Raw genomic sequence first — 18191 nt, forward strand, 5'->3', positions numbered from 1 at the left:
AAGGAAAGGAAAGGAAAGGAAAGGAAAGGAAAGGAAAGGAAAGGAAAAGAAAAAGGCAGGAAGGGAGGAAGGGAGGAAGGAAGGGAGGGAGGAGAGAGAAGGAAAGAAAGAAAAACTGGGCTTCAATTAAATACATCCCATGTGACTGAGGGTTCATGGAGGGAGGTGGGTGGGGGATGGGCTAGATGGGTGATGGGCACTGAGGAGGACACTTGTTTTGATGAGCACCGGGTGTTGTATATAAGGGATGAGTCACTGGATTCTACTCCTGAAACCAATGCTGCACTGTATGCTAACTAACTAAAATTTAAACAAAAAGGTGAAGAAAATAACTAAATGAATAAATACATCCCATGTGAAAATTTCCTCCATTTTATATTATGAAAAGTCCTATTATGCACACAACCAGTGAACAAATGCTACAATATCTGTTTCGTTTTTCCTCACGTGTGTTTCTTCTGTTTTTGAACACCTTAGGCTGGGAATCTCTCTTCAGGCTTGCCTCCTGCAAATTGTTGGCTACAGAAACCTTATTGCAGATGTGGAAAAACTGCGCAGAGAACCGTATGATTCTGATAACCCCCAACATGAAGAAATGCTGTTGAAGGTTAGACCTCGAACGTATTTCAGTCCTTCACTTAGGTCAGCTGATGTCCACCAAGCACCTGCCAAGTGCTAGACGCTGCTCAGACGGGGAGGGTACAAAGATGACTAAGACGTGGGCACCGTGCCTGGTTGGTAAAGCCTACTTTTCTTGCTGGTTCAGATGTGGGAGGTAAATTCTTCCCGAGAAAACTCATGGGAGAAGTTAAATGTAAAGTCCTTTTTTTTTTTTTTTTTGGTAATCTGAGAGCATCTCAGGTGATTTCTCTGAGCTCTTGTACCTGGCTCACGTTTAGGCTGTTTAGCTGTACTGAAAGCCAGGAGGAGAAATAGCACTTGTCCAAGAGTGACCTGGGATTTCCATTTATGACTTTTAATAGACATCAAAGAAGATGAAGTTGGTTTCTGCTTTGGCAATAGCCCTCCTGGGAAATTACCTAAGATCTTATTGCTGATTATTTATTCATGTAGCTCGGAGAATATTAGAAGAGGAGGTTAAGGTTTATACCTGGTTTATTAAAACTGTTAGAAGAACAATATACAGGGGCGCCTGGGTGGCTCAGTCAGTTAAGCGTCCGACTTCGGCTCAGGTCACGATCTCACTGTCCGTGGGTTCGAGCCCCGCGTCAGGCTCTGTGCTGACTGCTCAGAGCCTGGAGCCTGTTTCAGATTCTGTGTCTCCCTCTCTCTCTGACCCTCCCCCGTTCATGCTCTGTCTCTCTCTGTCTCAAAAATAAATAAATGTTAAAAAAAAAAATTAAAAAAAAAAAAGAACAATATACAGTTCTGGCTGTCCAAGTAAAAACTTAAAAATCTCATATGATCTGACGGTGCGTTATGAAATATCAATAAAACTTGACCTCAACACTGAATCTGGAGCTTAAGAAATTAAGACCAACCTTCAGAACTATTCATCTAAAATATTTTCTCAATTCACTTCTGAAAACAGATGCTTTTTAAGATGGAGTGCTTCCTTGTCTTTGCTAGGATACAAAAAGACACTAACAAAATTGGAAGAAAACATTTGGTTAGCTGCCTTAACTTTATTTTATTGAAAAGGGTCACTAGGAGCTGTAATTTTAAGAATGTGTCCTGCCGTGTTTTTGTGTATAGAAATACGTAAGCAGATGACTCACTGGTCTCTGCTAATTTGTGCTGTATCTGATGTGAATCCCTAAAGCTAAAAGAAGCTTCATTCTTCTGAGTAGTTTTCTTCTTCCATTTCTGCTCAGCTTAAATTTACCTAACCTACTGGGCTAAATAAACTTCATTTCCTTTTATTGCCTTTTTCATTCTATGTTCCGATCGAAGTAGTCAAGTTCAATTAAAATGACTTCAAGGCGAGAAACAAGAGGTGAATGAAAGAGAAACAAGACGGTGGAATTAACAGAGTGGCCACAAGCAGCTGAAGGCTTCCTTAGAGTGCCGTGATGCCTTCAGATTCAGACATTTGGGTGCCTGCGGTGCTCTGTGTTAGCTGATCCGTTGTGTGTGTGCCTGCTATACTGTCTTAGCTGATCCGTAGCGTGTGTGTGCTGGCACATAGCAGGTTTTCAACAAATACAGGTGAATGCATGAATCACTGTGGTTCATTGGATACTAAAAGTCAAGAACTTTTATGATGTACCTTTCATCTCTGGTCATGATTTGATTTTGTAAATGTTATCTTTTATTGTCACAGCTGTAAGAGGTAAGGTGATGGTTTGTAACTTTGCAGCTGAGCAGACTACAAGCATTTCAGTCCAGACTCTGATCCACACAGCCAGTAAGTTACAAACAAGGACTGTCCACTATTGTGCCAGGCACTTTGAGGAAAGGCATCTTTTTTACGCTTAAGTGGCTTGCAAGCGAACTTGGGACATACTATGCATCTACAAAAAATCACTAAACCCTATCCAGACAGATCCCTCAAAATATCTCTTAAATGTTTTCCATGCCCACCAGCTTATTCTAGCATCATCTCCAGCTTGGGTTGTTACAGTAGCCTTTTAATTCTGCCACTAAGTGTTAGCCTCCTCCCTTCCGTCTTCTAAAATACTGCTGGAGGGATTGTCTAGTCATGTGATCCCCTAGGTTAAAAACTTCAGCTTCCTGTGTCTGCCAGAATAAATCCCATGCTTCTTAACGTGGCATTCGGGACCCTTTCCAACCTATTTCTCCAATTACCTATTACCTATTCTCACCACAAAAGCCAGCTCTTTTTAGAAATCCTTATTCGTTCAATTTTGAAATCTTCTCCAGTCTCCCCAGGAACACCTCGGAGTGGGATCTTTATTCTCTTCTCCGGTTTATTCACATTCCAAGTATGATAATAAAAACAGTAATCATAAAACATTCAGTGAATGTTTAGCACATGTTAACCTTTACAGTAAATGTTTTACAACATCATTTCATTTGACGGTCACAATAACCTCGTGGTGAGACACTGCCATTATCCCCATTTTCAGATGAGGAAAATGAGGCTGGGCAGTTAAGTGCTGCGCAAGCTCACGTGGTAAGGAAGGGCTCCACGCTGCCTCTCAACGGAGGACCCATGTCTTCTTCCCATTTGTATTTCCAGAGGCTGGCCCATGGTTTGTGTTTAACTACCTGATATTGGCGTCTTTATCTTTAAAATGGACAATACCCTTGTTACCTACTCCATAAAACTTTTAGGGCAAGAGTCAGCAAACTAAAGCCTATGGGCCAAATGTGGCTGCCACCCTTCTTTGTAAATAAAGTTTTGTTGGAACATGTCCACTCCTTGATGTATGTATGGTCTGTGGCTGCTTCTGTACGACAGTGGCAAAGTGAAGTAATTGGAGAGTGACCATATGGCCACCAAAGCCTAAAATATTTAATATCTGGCCCTTTACAGACAAAGTTTGCCAACCTCTGATTTAGAAGCTCTGGTAATATATTAGCCATATTGTTTAAGTGCTCTGACTTATAAACGTGGGAGACCATCATCAGTGCTTATACTCAGAGTCTTAAAGTATAAAAAAATCCGGATTTTAGGATCATTTAAACATTGGCTGAGACAAAAATGAAAAACATCACCTTATGTTCACACAGCACTGTCCATATGAGCTATTCAAATGGACATTTCTATTAAACATTTGCTAAACCACATAAATAATAAAGGGAAATTTTTATGTGGATTCATGTACCTAATAGAAAAAAAATATAGCCTAGAATTGAAAGATCCTCTCTTGCTGGGAAGAGATAATCCCATGGTGGCCTTGGTGAGAAGCGGCTTCTCCTCGGATGAATGGGTGGACAGACCAACGGCCTTGTCCTTGCTCTTCTTTTTTAAGTGTCTAGGTATTTTGAGAGAGAGAGAGAGAGGGATTATCCAAGCTGTCAGTGCAGAGCCCAATGCAGGGCTCGACCTCATGAACCGTGAGATCATGACCTGAGCTGCAATCAAGAGTTGTACGCTTAACAAACTGAGCCGCGAGCACCCCTGCCTTGCTTTTCTGCAGCAGACCTAAGTAAGACAAGGAGAAAGTGCTGAAACAAGCTTGTGTCAAAGGCTCAGTGCAAAGAGAAGAGAGTTCAGCGGAGCCAGGGCCGTGACGGAAGACGGTGTGACTCAGAGTGCAGCTTCCACACCCAACTTGTCATCTGGCACAGGAATCACCCTCTCTGTCTCTGGTCTCCTGCCCTGGCAAGTGGCTTCGTAGTAACTCCACTCCCAACAGCACAGTTTGGATCGCTGAGTTCCTCAGAGCACCCCTCATCAGAGGCCCACTGCCTTCATTCAGATTTCTGGTCAGCTCCCAACATGCCAGAAATGACCTCATCCTTCAGGGCCACCCTGCCTCCTACCCTTACTTTTTCAGAGAACTGCCTGTCTATCGGAAGAGAATCCAGTAGCTCAAGTATTCTCACAGGAAATATACCCATGGTAGCACTTCATAGAAGTACTTTAGCATAATCGACTTTTCATTTTCTGAGAAAGTGACCCTTATTAAAGCAGATAGGATTAAGAACATAATTAAGAACACTTTTTAGCCATTAGTCCAATCTGTCATGATACATAAAATTATTAAAGTGGAATTTCTTTTTTTTTTTTTTTTAATTTTCTTAACGTTTACTTATTTTTGAGACAGAGAGAGACAGAGCATGAACGGGCGAGGGGCAGAGAGAGAGGGAGACACAGAATCCGAAACAGGCTCCAGGCTCTGAGCTGTCAGCACAGAGCCCGATGCGGGGCTCAAACTCAAGGACTGTGAGATTGTGACCTGAGCCGAAGTCAGACGCTTAACCGACTGAGCCACTCAGGCACCCCGGAATTTCTTTTTTAAGGATTTTATTATTCAAACTTCTTACTCCCCTAAACTAAGTATTGCCCCAATGAATGAGGTTTATAACCTACCTATAGAAATGAAATGTTTGCTTTTGCCATTTCACTCTACTCACTCAGTGAAACCAGAGATTTTTAAACTGTGTAGGGCCCTGAGATTACTTCAAATTATTAGTCAAATGAATGTGATGAGCTTTACAAACTGTTTCCCTTTGTTCTTGCTTTTTTCATTGTGATAGCAATCAAATCAGTTCCTAGAGGAAAAAGAGACCTTTTCTCTCATTTTTTAGTACTCATTTGTTGAACTCAAACATTTTCTGTCTTGATGAATGCAGAGCACTGGCAAATTCTCATCTGGGTGTCATAAGACAATTTCTTATGCTCATGTTTGCTACTTTGCTTTCAAGGGTGATAGATATACTTTCTTTCCTCTGAAATTTTTCTCTCAACCTTTATTTATTTTTTATATGTTTATTTATTGGCGGGGAGGGGGGCAGAGAGTGAGGGAAAGAGAGAAAATCCCAAGCAGCCCCCAGGCTCAGCACCAAGCCCAACATGGGGCTGGATCTCACAAACCTTGAGATCATGACCTGAGCCAAAATCAAGAGTCAGACACTTAACCCACTGAGCCGCCCAGGAGCCCCTCTCATAGTTCAGACTGCATCCATCCGTTGTGCTACTAACATAATGTATCCCTTGAATTCTATCTTTTTTGGTTAGTGTTTCCCTTCATTGAATATTACATTCTATACTGTGTCAGATATGTGACAATTTACTATAAAGGAAGCCGCGTGTGTATTACTGTTCTCTATAGGATTTAAAATCCACATAACATAGAAAAAACTATTTCGAAGTTGAATTATGGAGGTACCTGGGTGGCTCAGTCAGTTGAGTGTCTGACTTCAGCTCAGATCATGTCAGATCAGCTGTCAGTCTGTCAGTGCAGAGCCCAATTTGGATCCTCTGTCACCCTCTTTCCATGCCCCTCCCCTGCTCATGCTCTCTCAAAAAATAAAAAACATTTTTAAAAAGTTATGTCTCAAATACTAATATGAAAATTTTACATTTGTATTTGTCCCTGTCATAATAAAGATAAAATATAAAGTATTATTAATAGTCTAAAAGTAAATTTGCTTATGTGCCCATCTCTATGTATTTGAACTAATAGTGTGAGCATTGTGTATTTATACAGCTGTAGGTCTCTTTCTCAAGTAATAGTATGTGCTAAATCTATCTTTCTATAGAAAACCTAGAAAAATAGAACCAGTTTAAGAAGAGCATAATGTTTAAAGTTTGTATTTGTCAATTAATATATAACTGGAATCAAAATTCCCTTTGGTAACTCTGAAAAATGGTCATATATTTTGAGGTTTGTTCGCGAACATGACTGATCTTCCTTCATCCAGTAGATGACACTTAGATGTCATCTACTTAGTAGATGACTTACTGTCCTCTCTGTTATAGGTGAGAAATGAAACTCAAGTCAGCCCACTTTTCTTTTGGTTAATAATGCTACGAAAAATTTTGCTATAGAGTTAGATAGCAATTTTCTGATAATTTAAATAATACATGGCCTCAAATTTTTCCCTTTTTGCCCTTTACCTTCACTCTCTTAAATATTTTTGAGGACCTTTTGTGGGAGATTATATAGTTTTATTTTTTATTAGAAATTAAATCAGAGGGGTGTCTGGGTCGCTCGGTCGGTTAAGTGTCTGACTTCAGCTCAGGTCATGATCTCGCAGTTCGTGAGTTTGAGCCCCGCGTCGGGCTCTGTGCCGACAGCTCGGAGCCTGGAGCCTCCTTCGGGTTCTGTGTCTCCCTCTCTCTCTGCCCCTCCCCCACTCATGCTTTCTCTGAAAAATGAATACACTTTAAAAAAAAAAAAAGAAATTAAATCAGAAAGATGGAAAACGCTAAAATATAGGCGGACACATTCCATAACTACCAGGGTAATGACATCATCACGTGTCATGTAGCCTCTGGAAAATTCCACTATATACTCATAGGAGAGGGAAAAGGCAAATGACCTCTTGGTTTTATTATGACATGGTCTTTACTTCCCAGACGCCTTCAGAAGGTCTTGGAGTCCCTCCCAGGGGCCTTCAGACCACTTTGAGAACTCCTGCCACAGATAACTGAAATACGGTGAAACCTTTAACTATACCATATTTGCATACATTCAGCTTTGTAAAGTTCCTTCTTCAGATACCGAGTACAAAATCTGAGCCAATGGGAAAGAGGATTTGTGTTTGTATCAACAGGCTAATTTTCTGTCTTGTCTTCCAGTTATGGAAATTCTTGAAGCCTAATACTCCACTGGAATCTCGGATTTCTAAGCAATGGTGTGAAATTGGCTTCCAAGGTGATGATCCTAAAACAGATTTTCGAGGAATGGGACTTCTGGGCCTATACAATTTGCAGTAAGTAAATGGAGAAGGGTCAAGTATTAAAAAGTGATGTTGGGGCACCTGGGTGGCTCAGTCGGTTGAGCGTCCGACTTCGGCTCAGGTCATGATCTCGCGGTCCGTGAGTTCAAGCCCCGCGTCAGGCTCTGTGCTGACAGCTCAGAGCCTGGAGCCTGTTTCAGATTCTGTGTCTCCCTCTCACTCTCTGCCCCTCCCCCACCCATGCCCTGTCTCTCTCTCTCTCTCTCTGTCAAAAATAAACAAACATTAAAAAAAAATTTAAAAAGTGATGTTGTGGTCACGTGCAAATGATAAAGTTATTAGTTCCAAAAGCCACCACACAGAAAACGCCAAGAAAACACTGACGTCCTCAGATAACTCAGGTTCCTAAACGTCGAAGAGGTGCTTCCATCTTCCTTTTCTTTGGCAGACTTTATTGTGTTTTATAAGTGGATCTCAAATGTTTTTGTCTTTAATTTTCTTTTACGAAAAGTTGAAGTATGTACAAAACCACACGGAAGACTCGAGAACCCCTTGCGCTGCCCGCGTGCAGTAATTATCAGGGTCTGAAATACCCGCGATGCTCATTCTTTTGGCAGAAGCATAGTAACGAAAATGCTGTACCTGTCACTTCGCCCTCATATCGCAATAGGCAGCTCTAAAAAAAACCCGTATTCACCTTATATTAACAAAGACTCCTTGGTGTCATCTGTACCCAGTCCATATTTCCCAGCTCTCTCAAAAAAGCCAAAAATGTCTTTTTATGGCCGTTTTCTCCTAATCTGGTTCCATACGAGATCCATACACATCGCACTTAGTTATTATGTGTCTCCCCATGTGCCTTTTCCTTTTGGCCCTCCCCGGGGTCACTAACTTGTGCAAGATTCCAGGTCAGCTATCCTCTAAAATGTCCCACGGTCTGGATTTTCTGTTTGCACCGGTACCCATGGCCTGTATTTCCTGAAAACTGGTATCTGGAAAGGCCTGTGCTGAGTTGGATCAGAGGAATCACAGCCTGATGTCTCCATTGTAAAGTCCCCCCCATCAGCCCTTTATCTGAGCATCTCATCTTTCACTGATAGTCACTGGACCATTAATTAACTGTGTAAAAAGTGCTTTTCCAATCCTGTGATTCTTCCCACAGTTGTTGGCTGGAGTTCTGTAAAGACTCTGTTTCCTTCATCAACTATGGTTATTTAGTTTCTCTAAAATAGAGGCAAGACAGATGCTCAATTTTTCTATTTAACTGACAATGTTCAGAGTGAGGAAGGAGTTGGTGCCCTAATTCCCTTGTTAGTGATCAAAAAAAATTTTTTTTTGCTTTGGTTTTTAAGTATCATTTTTAATTCCTGGTTCTTATATGTTTATTATAATTCAAATAATAGTGCTCATCATTTTTTCATGTTTAAATTAAGTCATATGTAGTCATTATTTTTCAAGCCAAAGGGAGTCCTTTTAAGTTGGCTCTTTGTCCTTTGCTACCATCCTATTAGTGAGGATAGGAATGTATTTTTAAAAGAAACTAAGCCTGAGGTGCCTGGGTGGCTCCGTTGGTTAAGTATCTGACTTCGGCTCAGGTCATGGTCTCATGGTTCATAAGTTCGAGCCCCGTGTCAGGCTCTGTGCTGACAGCTCGAAGCCTGGAGCCTGCTTCGGAGTCTGTGTCTCCCTCTCTCTCTGCCCCTCCCCCACTCACACTCTCTCTGTCTCTCAAAAATAAATAACCATTAAAATTTTTTTAAATAAATAAATAAAATGAAACACCTCTGTAAGATAAGCCACCATAAGCAAAGTGAAAAGACGAGCCAAGGCCGACACTCACACAAGTGATAGAGGATCCCAATCTGTACGGTTACTTAGTTGTCTGAAGACATCTTTAGATATGCTGGACCAAAAAAACAGGAAACGTAGATGGCCAACAAAAGTATGAAAAAAGGCTCAATTTCATTAATAATGAAACTATCAAAACGCTGACTGTGGTTTGAACTTTTCTGAGAGAAAATTCAAGAGCTTGTTTTAGGCTTCCGATTTATGTGGGAAATACGTACACATGAAATTAAACAACATGTGCTAGCATTTTATTTTGTTACTGCCATTATGAAGTACTTTCTGTGATGCGTTTTAGAAGGTACGTCACTTTGTGTATTTTTAGGAAGTTTCATTGCCAGGGCGGAATTTTGCTTTTAGCACCAGGAGATATTGTCCATCCATCCAGAATTCAAATACCCCGTGACTATCCTCCAAGAAGAATGCACTTGAAACACATGGTCTCTCACCTCCTCTGTTCTCTTCCTCTCTCGGCCCCTTGGCCGTCGCAGCCCCTCCGCGTGTCCCTCCCTTCAGGCCACTTCTGCCTTCCCAGGAGCTTCATTCCGCCCCCCTTGTCCCTGACCCTTCTTACTACAACTATCCTTTGCTCCCTGGGGAAAGGCAATGATCGTAACTCAAATTTCAAACCTACCAGATACATTCCTCAATCTAAGTGGGTTTTACGACTACCCTACTCTACTGTCATTATGTTTGGGAAATTCTGTTATGAAAAGCTGTCTCTTCTCTGGAGGAGCTGAAGCAAGTGGTAAACTCGGAGTGCAGCACGTCCCAACACTGGATTAAAATGAGTGCATCAGGCAGGAACAGAGCTGTGGTTTTCTTTCCCTCCAACCGCAGGTATTTTGCGGAAAGGGACGCCGCGGCAGCCCAGCAGGTCCTCTCCGACTCTCTTCATCCAAAATGCAGGTAATTGCTGAAAACCAAAGCTGGACGGGGCTTACGCATTAGGCAGAAGGAACTTCTCCTTCACGGATAGGTCGGTGAGATTGTCAGGAGCGTCACCCCACCGGAAGTGAGGCTTCAAGCTCTTTCCAATGAGCCCTCTGGACAAATACTGAATAGGAGGGTTAAACCTGCAGGTACTCAATCCCTCCTGGGATTCAGGAGGGAAAGTGGCACCGTGCGAGTGAGATAAGTATTTAAAGGACTGATAACAGTGCTGGTGCCCAGAGGATTAGAGGCGGGCGTGGAAGAAGGAGAGAGAGGAGTCTGGAAGCAGTATTTCAGAGACCAGGGAGCATGATGGGGGAACAGAGGGGAGAGTGGGAGTCATGAAGTCAGGGGCCCAGTGAGAAAGTCTAGAATGCTGAGGCTTTTTTAGTTTTCTTGGTAAAAATCTAGAGTCTAAATATTTTACATTTTCATTTACCTTCCTAAACTTTTTTTCTTTAACTGATTACATGAAGGGATATCACTAAAGAGGAAACAAGGTATTTTTTGTTTGCTTTTGTGTTTTGTTGCTTTTATTTCATTTTAGAATAAGTATTAGTAAGAATTTTAACAGCCGTACAAATTCATGAAAAATTTTTCAAAAAAAAAAAAACATTTCCCAACTTTTTATCTAATGTACTTCATTATATGTGGGTTGAAGGAAAACCACGGTAGACAAACCCAACAGAAAATTTCAAACAGCCCTCTATGGCCATGGCTCTATCTGGTTGCAGAAGCATGTCAAACACTCTGCCTCAGGGCTGAACACATCTCCACACGTGCTCCGACCTCATATCCTCCCCCGAGACGGACATTTTACGTGGGAGTTTTGTGGCATAGAGCAATTCTGCTCGTCGAGTACTCTATTTCTAATTTCGTTATTAAATATTTAAGTCTTATAAACAGTAGTTATTATATATATTTACTGTATGTAAGCAGTTCTGAAATTTTGCAGACATGTGTTTGTATCACTTCTTTCTCCTCAGCATGCCAAGTTGCTTGTTCGTGTTCATATTTAATAAATAAATGCAAAATTTTATCAGACCATTCTCAAAAATTCAAAAACAGGTTGACTTTGCCCCACCACCTTACTATTATACTTATTCTAGCTTCATTTGCCTCAGGTTCATTAAATAACACTATACTTTCTGATTAATATTTATAATCTTTTTATAAATTACATTTTCTTTTTTTTTTACCTTTTACTTACTTTGAGAAAAACAGTAAAATCACTTAGCTCTTTCCTGATATATCACAGGGTTAAAATCAAGCTATTTTAATTTTTTAACTATATTGTCTGAATTGCATATTTCTGTAATGTATAGACCCTGAACTCCATCTAATTAAAATTGTCTGGGGAGTCTGCATATAGACTCAGGTATTCCCCAAAGACCATCAGCAAAAAACACATGAATCCTCCATGGTCTTTGGGAAGTGACAAGAAGCTTAAAATATTTTTGGATTAATCATTAAAAGGTGATGAATTTTATCTGTGAGACATTCTCAAAGAAAGACTTTATATAGTTTTATCTCTTGTGTCAGCCAGCAGAGAGGATGTATTGGAGAGTTTGTGTGAATACTCTTATTTAAGAAGAGACGTGTGTGTGTGTGTGTGTGTGTGTGTGTGTGTGTGTGTATACATGTACATAAAGCTACTGTGCTTTTGTCCCTTAAGCTATCATAAAATTGAGGAGATGATGTTCAAATATTAATCAATTCAAATTGGTGGTAAATGTCAGTAAACACAAAACAGAATGTTTGGGAAATGCTACTATCCTTCATCAGTGTCAAAAAATAGGTATATAATGACGACTTGTGATAGCAATGTAGGTTGTGTGAGGCCCTGAATCTATTAGGCATTCAGCAGCAATATCTATTAAGGAAAGCTCTCTCCCGTCTATCCTTCAGCAAGCATTACACATCGTTATCACTGCCCTTGTAAACCTCCATCTATTGAGTCCCACAGTAGCTTGAGGGATATAAGTAGATTCAAGTTTACAAGGAGAATTTTGACTGTTTGATTATTTGTTGTTGTGTGTTTCTTGAAGAAAGGGATTCATTCTGTTTGGGCCAGGGTATCCTCAGTAATCACGTAAGTGGAGGGCATTTGGCCTTTCTTATATTTCCAATGCAGAGAGAGATTTCATTTAACACAGAGACACTGTGCATAAAGCTTCGTTAAGAGAAAACACGTGCTTATAAGTTTGTCTATATAAAGTCTCTTAAATTTCACACCTAATTCATTTTAGTTGGATGTGAGTCTTTTAAGTAAAAATCTCCTCATGCCTTTTTGGCTGGTTGGTTGATTGGTTAGTACGCGGTTACACTTTAAAAAGAGGTGGCAGGGGCGCCTGGGTGGCTCAGTCGGTCGAGCATCCGACTTCGGCTCAGGTCATGATCTCGCAGTCCGTGAGTTCGAGCCCCGCGTCAGGCTCTGGGCTGATGGCTCAGAGCCTGGAGCCTGCTTCCGATTCTGTGTCTCCCTCTCTCTCTGCCCCTCCCCCGTTCATGCTCTGTCTCTCTCTGTCTCAAAAATAAATAAATGTTAAAAAAAAAAAAAAGAGGTGGCATATTTTAACATGAATTAAAGGCAGTTTCTCTGAATTACAGCCAGTCATTTACAGAGTAGAAAGTCCACAGAGTTAAATGTCAACTTTGTATCATGTTTTTGTGGTCTTTCACTGTGTGTCTTACATGTGTGTCTTTTAGTGTAGTGTTTGCAGTGTATTCTAGAGAACCCTGCTTAGATAGAAGCTAAATGTTCCTAACTCTAGTTTTAAAATGTTATTTAGTTCAAAGGCTAACCACATTTTCGAGTGTGAAATGAGGATTACGTTAGCCACAAAGAAAGTGGGACGTGGGTCCCGCTTACAAAACAGTGGCGGCACGGAGTGGGGGAGAATAGGGAGGACCGCCAAGTCCACAAGCTAAGGGAAGGCAAGGCAGGATTTTCAGAATGCATCTGAGAGGGCCCTCTCTACAGTCTTAGCCAGAAGCCCAGATTGTAACACGGATTACGGTGGAACTGCTACAGGTTAGCTGCCTTAGGTTAGCCAGAGGCCTTGCCATAGCACTTGTCAGAGTTTGTAAAGCCTACATATCCTTCCCTCCCCCCACTGCCTTCCTTCCCTTCACTAGGTCACTACTTCTTTAATCAATAAACATTTATTTGGCATCTACTGTGAGCCAGACATCACAAATAAGACTGACTAGGATAAATGCCATCAAATAAAACCAAAGGAGATGCAGTGGGGAATCGTGAGAGAGCAAGGGAGCGTCAGAAGACACACATCCCGGGCAAAGGTCCATGGAGAAAGTATCGTTTGATAATTAACGATCCCGTAAAAAAGTCCCTTAATGTTTGGCCTTAAGGACTCTCTCCCACTGCCGCACTAAAGGGAATAGGGGATAAGTAGCAGGGCTTTAAATAATCCCATTTCTGAGATCTACAGAAATTATATTGTGGATTTTTAATTGAGAACATTTAAATTGATTAGTGTTTGATAACTGAGTTACAGACATCCAGTCAACAGTTTTAGTATAAGCATTCCAAGAGAACAAGGACCAAGTAGAGATTAAAGCTTATTTCTTTACTCATTTATTCAGCAAATTCAGCAAAGCGGAATGGGAGAAGAAAAGGATGGATAAAGCAATTGGGTGAGTGTGGGATTTCATTCATATATAGAGGTTGTCAGTTGGAACTAGAACCGGAACAAAAATGTCCTAAGAACACTGTAAAGGACGACAAAGATGACGAGTGTCCTGATGGAAACACATAACCCAGTGAACTTTTAAAAGGATGTGTCTATATGTGTTTGGATCTATTTGTATGGTTCTATGGTACTATTTTCGCCTTTGGCCAAGTGACAACTATATGCACATGATTTTCAGAAACCATCATTTAGGATTGCACTTGGTAGTTTTAAGGATTTTTATCAAGTATCAATTTATTGGATTATATAAATTTACTTTAGAAGTCTTTTTTTAAATTCCCCTTTGCATTCAAAAATATTGCTGAATGGAGAACTCCCTTTTTTAATGTGATGGGTTTGTGTTACTCTGAGACTTAAGTACTCAGTTCCATTTAATTTTTGATACCATGTAGAAACGGAACTAGGAAATATACCCTGAGTGCTAAGATATTTATTTAAATTCTCCCCCATCTTAAAAGTAATATATAACTCATTATGGAAAATCTAGAAAATATAGGAAAGTAAACAAAAAAAATATCACCTCAATCTTATTACTCTAAGATACCACAGTAATATCTGGTGGCATTTCATTCTCGCCTGTTTTTTGTGCACATCTGTGTGTATATAATAAAACCTGGCTTGTTTTATACATAATGTTTCCTACTTAGGTAGTCTTTAGAAATACAGTATTTATTGGCTGTAATATATCATAAGAGATTACCACAACTTATTTCACCAATCACCTTTTTTAGAATATGTGAGTAGCTTCCATGTCTTTGCCATTATAAATAATGCTATAATGAGTACCCTTGGGCATAAAGCTCTCAGTTTCAGATTTTTTTCTCTTATATATTTAGAAATAAAATTACCCAATCAAAGCATATGGATTCTTAATTCCCTTGGTTACATTACTGGTATTTTGATAAGTTACGAAATTCAGGGTAAAGATAGGATAGAGAGGGAAGGCCAACCTTCCAATCTGATATAAGTCATTTAAAAATTAGGTTATATTTTTCAATGCTTATGTGACACACAGTTGGTTTTGTGGTTTACGCTTTACAGGTACTCATTTGCAATTGTGGGCATCAATATAACTGATCTGGCGTATAATCTACTGGTGAGCGGAGCGCTAAAAACTCACTTCTACAACATTGCCCCAGAAGCTCCAACACTGTCTCACTTCCAGCAAACATTTTGTAAGTGTCCTACTGCTTAAACAGCAATATAGTTTCTATGGAACACTCTACGCAAGGGGCAAAGCGGAGAGATCTTTGCAATTTGGCTGCTTTGGGGTCTGTGAAGTTCCCCTTTGGTTTTGATTTTGTTGTCTTCTTCTTAAAATCCAACAGTGATATTTGCAGGCATCGTGGATTTTTCTCTTTCCCAGCTCTTGCTTAATATTCAGGATATCAGCTTCTGGTCTGGGTGTCTCCCTCCCTCTGATCCAGCATGGCACAGCACTTAAGAGCCTGGGTTCTGAAGACAGCCTGAGTTGACTCCTGGGTCTATGCTTACCAGACTCTCTAAGCCTTAGTTATGGCATCTATAAGATGAGTCCTTTCCTTATAGAGTTGCCATGAAGATAAAGTGAGATAACGGACACAAACTTTTTATTAGCCAGTTCCACACTTGGTGCTCAGGGAGCACGAGAAAGAGGGAGTGCTGGTTTCGTGGGTGATACTGAGAGTTGGTAGCGTTGCCACTGGTATTACTCTTCCCGCTTTCCCTACTCCTGCCACAGAGGTGAGATGTGTAGCCCCCCCGGATTAGATGCTGCAGAGGTAAGTATGAATGAGGGGTATGCTCTGGAGATGCAATTATACTGAGGTTTCAGAAGATAAAGAACAAGATGATATGACAGAGCCCTGGAACGTTTTTCTCCATTCTTAGAGACACGATCCTAAAATCTGAATGTCATTACGATCCTTGAGGGCCAGACACAGACTGGTTTGGAGGAACATGGAAAGATGTTCTAAATCATCAAGCAACTCAGGCAGTTTAAAGGAGAAATGTCATCTAAACCATTTACACCACGCTTGCTGCACTGAGGGCCTTGTACCCAGGATTTCTTAGCAAAAAAAAAAAAAATTCTAAGTTTTTCCTCTATTTTATATTTCTTTCAGCTCTTCTTTTCTGCTAATTTGCTAAGCAGTTCTGCCGCTCTAAGTATGGTTAAGACACAGATGCTCAGCTCAAATCCACCGCAGGGGCATGCTGGTCCCCATTTCATTTTTACAATGTGACAGAATTAACAGCAATTTATTTTCTCTAAACTCCTAAATTAATAGTGATTCTATTATCTAGCATTTTGTCTTTTTAAATGTCTGCTTAATCAGGACTTCTGGTTAATGATGGCATACTTAATGCATTTAATTCTGCTCCCTTTTAAAACTTCACTGAAGTTGGGGTGCCTCGGTGGCTCAGTCAGTTAAGCATCGGACTTCTGCTCAGGTCATGATCTCACAGTCCGTGAGTTTGAGCCCTGCGTCAGGCTCTGTGCTGACAGCTCGAAGCCTGGAGCCTGCTTCAGATTCTGTGTCTCCCTCTCTCTGACCCTCCCCAGTTCAAGCTCTATCCTTCTGTGTCTCAAAAATAAATAAACATTAAAAAAAATTTTTTTTAACTTCACTGAAGTTAATGTAGAAGGATTTTTTCCAAGAAAGCATGAACCCACAAGGACAGGAAAAATCAAGAAGTAAGCAATAAAAACCTCATTTTAGAAACTGGAAAACAGATTAAGTGATAACTGATTTAGTAGTCCTGAGAAAATAAATCCCAAACAGGTAGTGTGGAAAGGTAAGAAGCAACCTGATTTACTCCACAGGACCTCCCAGGAGGTTCAGGAAGCCTGTCACAGGAATGAAGTACAGAGAATTTTCAAAGACAAAGGTGAAGGAAAAGCTCCAGGTGATATCTGTGCAGCAGGATGAGAATATTAAACCTAGACTTTAACAGGTCAGAATGCTCTGATAGCAACTCTTTGAAGAATATAAAACTGATGGGAGTGTCTAACCTTGTTTGAACACACTGCAAAGATACTGGCCTGGTTTAGAGTGAAGTTGGTGAAAACTAAGCAAATAAACAGAGAGGGCAGTTGGTAATACCACACAAAGGAAATTGTTAGGAAACACGTGATAATGTGGTTGGAATTGGGTGAAAGAGAGTGAAATCTTCATCTTCTTCTAAGGGAAGTCCAAAAAATTCACGCAATGGAAATCACATTGTATACAGTCATGGAAGTCGATGATCAAAATAATCAGCAAAAAAGATGAAATGTTCCTTTAGGGAAGCAGTCAGTAAGGCAGGAAGTGCTGCTGGGTTTTGTTTAGTTTTTGTAACAAGACTTGTTAAACTGTATGACTCTAAACTATATGCATGTATAACTTAGATAAAAATTAAGAGCAAATTTAGAAATACATATACTTTATGACTGGTTAATAGTGGAAAATGCCAGCCCCTCAAATATATGATTATAGCTCCTACTCTGACAACTAGGTGATTATATTCAGACTGACCATTTCTGGCAGATACTGAAGTTTTACTACAGATTGGGTTCTGTGCATCTAAAAAAAATTAATTAAAACATAGTGGGAAGAATTTTGTGATTGGGAAGTAAAGATACTGTTTTTAAGAAGTGAAAAGGCTCAGGGTGCCTGGGTGGCTCAGATGGTTAAGCACCTGATTTCAGCTCAGGTCATGATCTCACAGCTTGTAAGTTGGAGCCCCATGTCAGGCTCTGTGCCTGACAGCTCAGAGCCTGGAACCTACTTCTGATTCTGTGTCTCCCTCTCTCTCTGCCCCTCCCAGGCTTGTGCTCTCTTTCTCTCTCTCAAAACTAAACATTAAAAAAAATTTTTTTTAATTGAAAAGACTTATGGCTGACACAGCTCACTCAGTCTGGGAGTCAAGGAAAACTTGCCAAAACAGAATGACTTTTAGTTTCAGGCATTCTGAGGGTGAGTTTCTGTTGGGAAATCCTCAGAGAGCTGAACAGTGGGCATTCCAACGTAAGGCCCTGGAACTCTGAGGAATTACAAGTCCAGATTTGGGATTCATCAGCACTGAGAGGAAAATCAGAGCCACACAGTGGGCGTGCTCTGGCAGGAGAAAATCAAAATGAGAATCATAGGAATTGGCATTTAAGGACAGGCATTTTGTTGTTTGTATGCACTACTGTATCCTCAGCAAAGAGCCTGGGAGAGTAGGTGCTCAGTAGATATTGGTTGGTTGGTTGGCTGGGTGGCTGGTTGGCTGGTTGGCTGGTTGGTTGGTTGGTTGGATGGTTGGATGGATGGTTGGACGGATGGACGGATGGACGGATGGACGGACGGACGGACGGATGGACGGATGGACGGACGGATGGACGGATGGACGGATGGATGGATGGTTGGATGGACGGATGGATGGACGGATGGATGGACGGATGGATGGACGGATGGATGG

The 18191-nt window shown here is 40.7% G+C and overlaps 1 protein-coding gene across 3 annotated transcripts in view; it reads left to right on the forward strand.

Moving 5' to 3' along the window:
* Window positions 1-18191, forward strand: part of ELMOD1 (ELMO domain containing 1) — a 65488-nt gene that overhangs the window by 41122 nt on the left and 6175 nt on the right. For 2 of the 3 annotated variants that reach the window (XM_040482877.1, XM_040482874.1), the window contains 6 exons: window positions 478-607; window positions 7178-7311; window positions 9964-10032; window positions 10533-10556; window positions 13663-13713; window positions 14811-14944. In XM_040482877.1, the coding sequence (XP_040338811.1) occupies window positions 478-607; window positions 7178-7311; window positions 9964-10032; window positions 10533-10556; window positions 13663-13713; window positions 14811-14944 (542 nt within the window). The remainder of the gene's footprint in view (window positions 1-477; window positions 608-7177; window positions 7312-9963; window positions 10033-10532; window positions 10557-13662; window positions 13714-14810; window positions 14945-18191) is intronic. The other variant, XM_040482875.1, reaches the window with a different exon arrangement.

This window comes from Herpailurus yagouaroundi, unplaced genomic scaffold (genome assembly GCF_014898765.1).
Source record: "Herpailurus yagouaroundi ecotype Mexico unplaced genomic scaffold, PumYag 161, whole genome shotgun sequence".
Taxonomy (NCBI): Eukaryota; Metazoa; Chordata; class Mammalia; order Carnivora; family Felidae; genus Herpailurus; species Herpailurus yagouaroundi.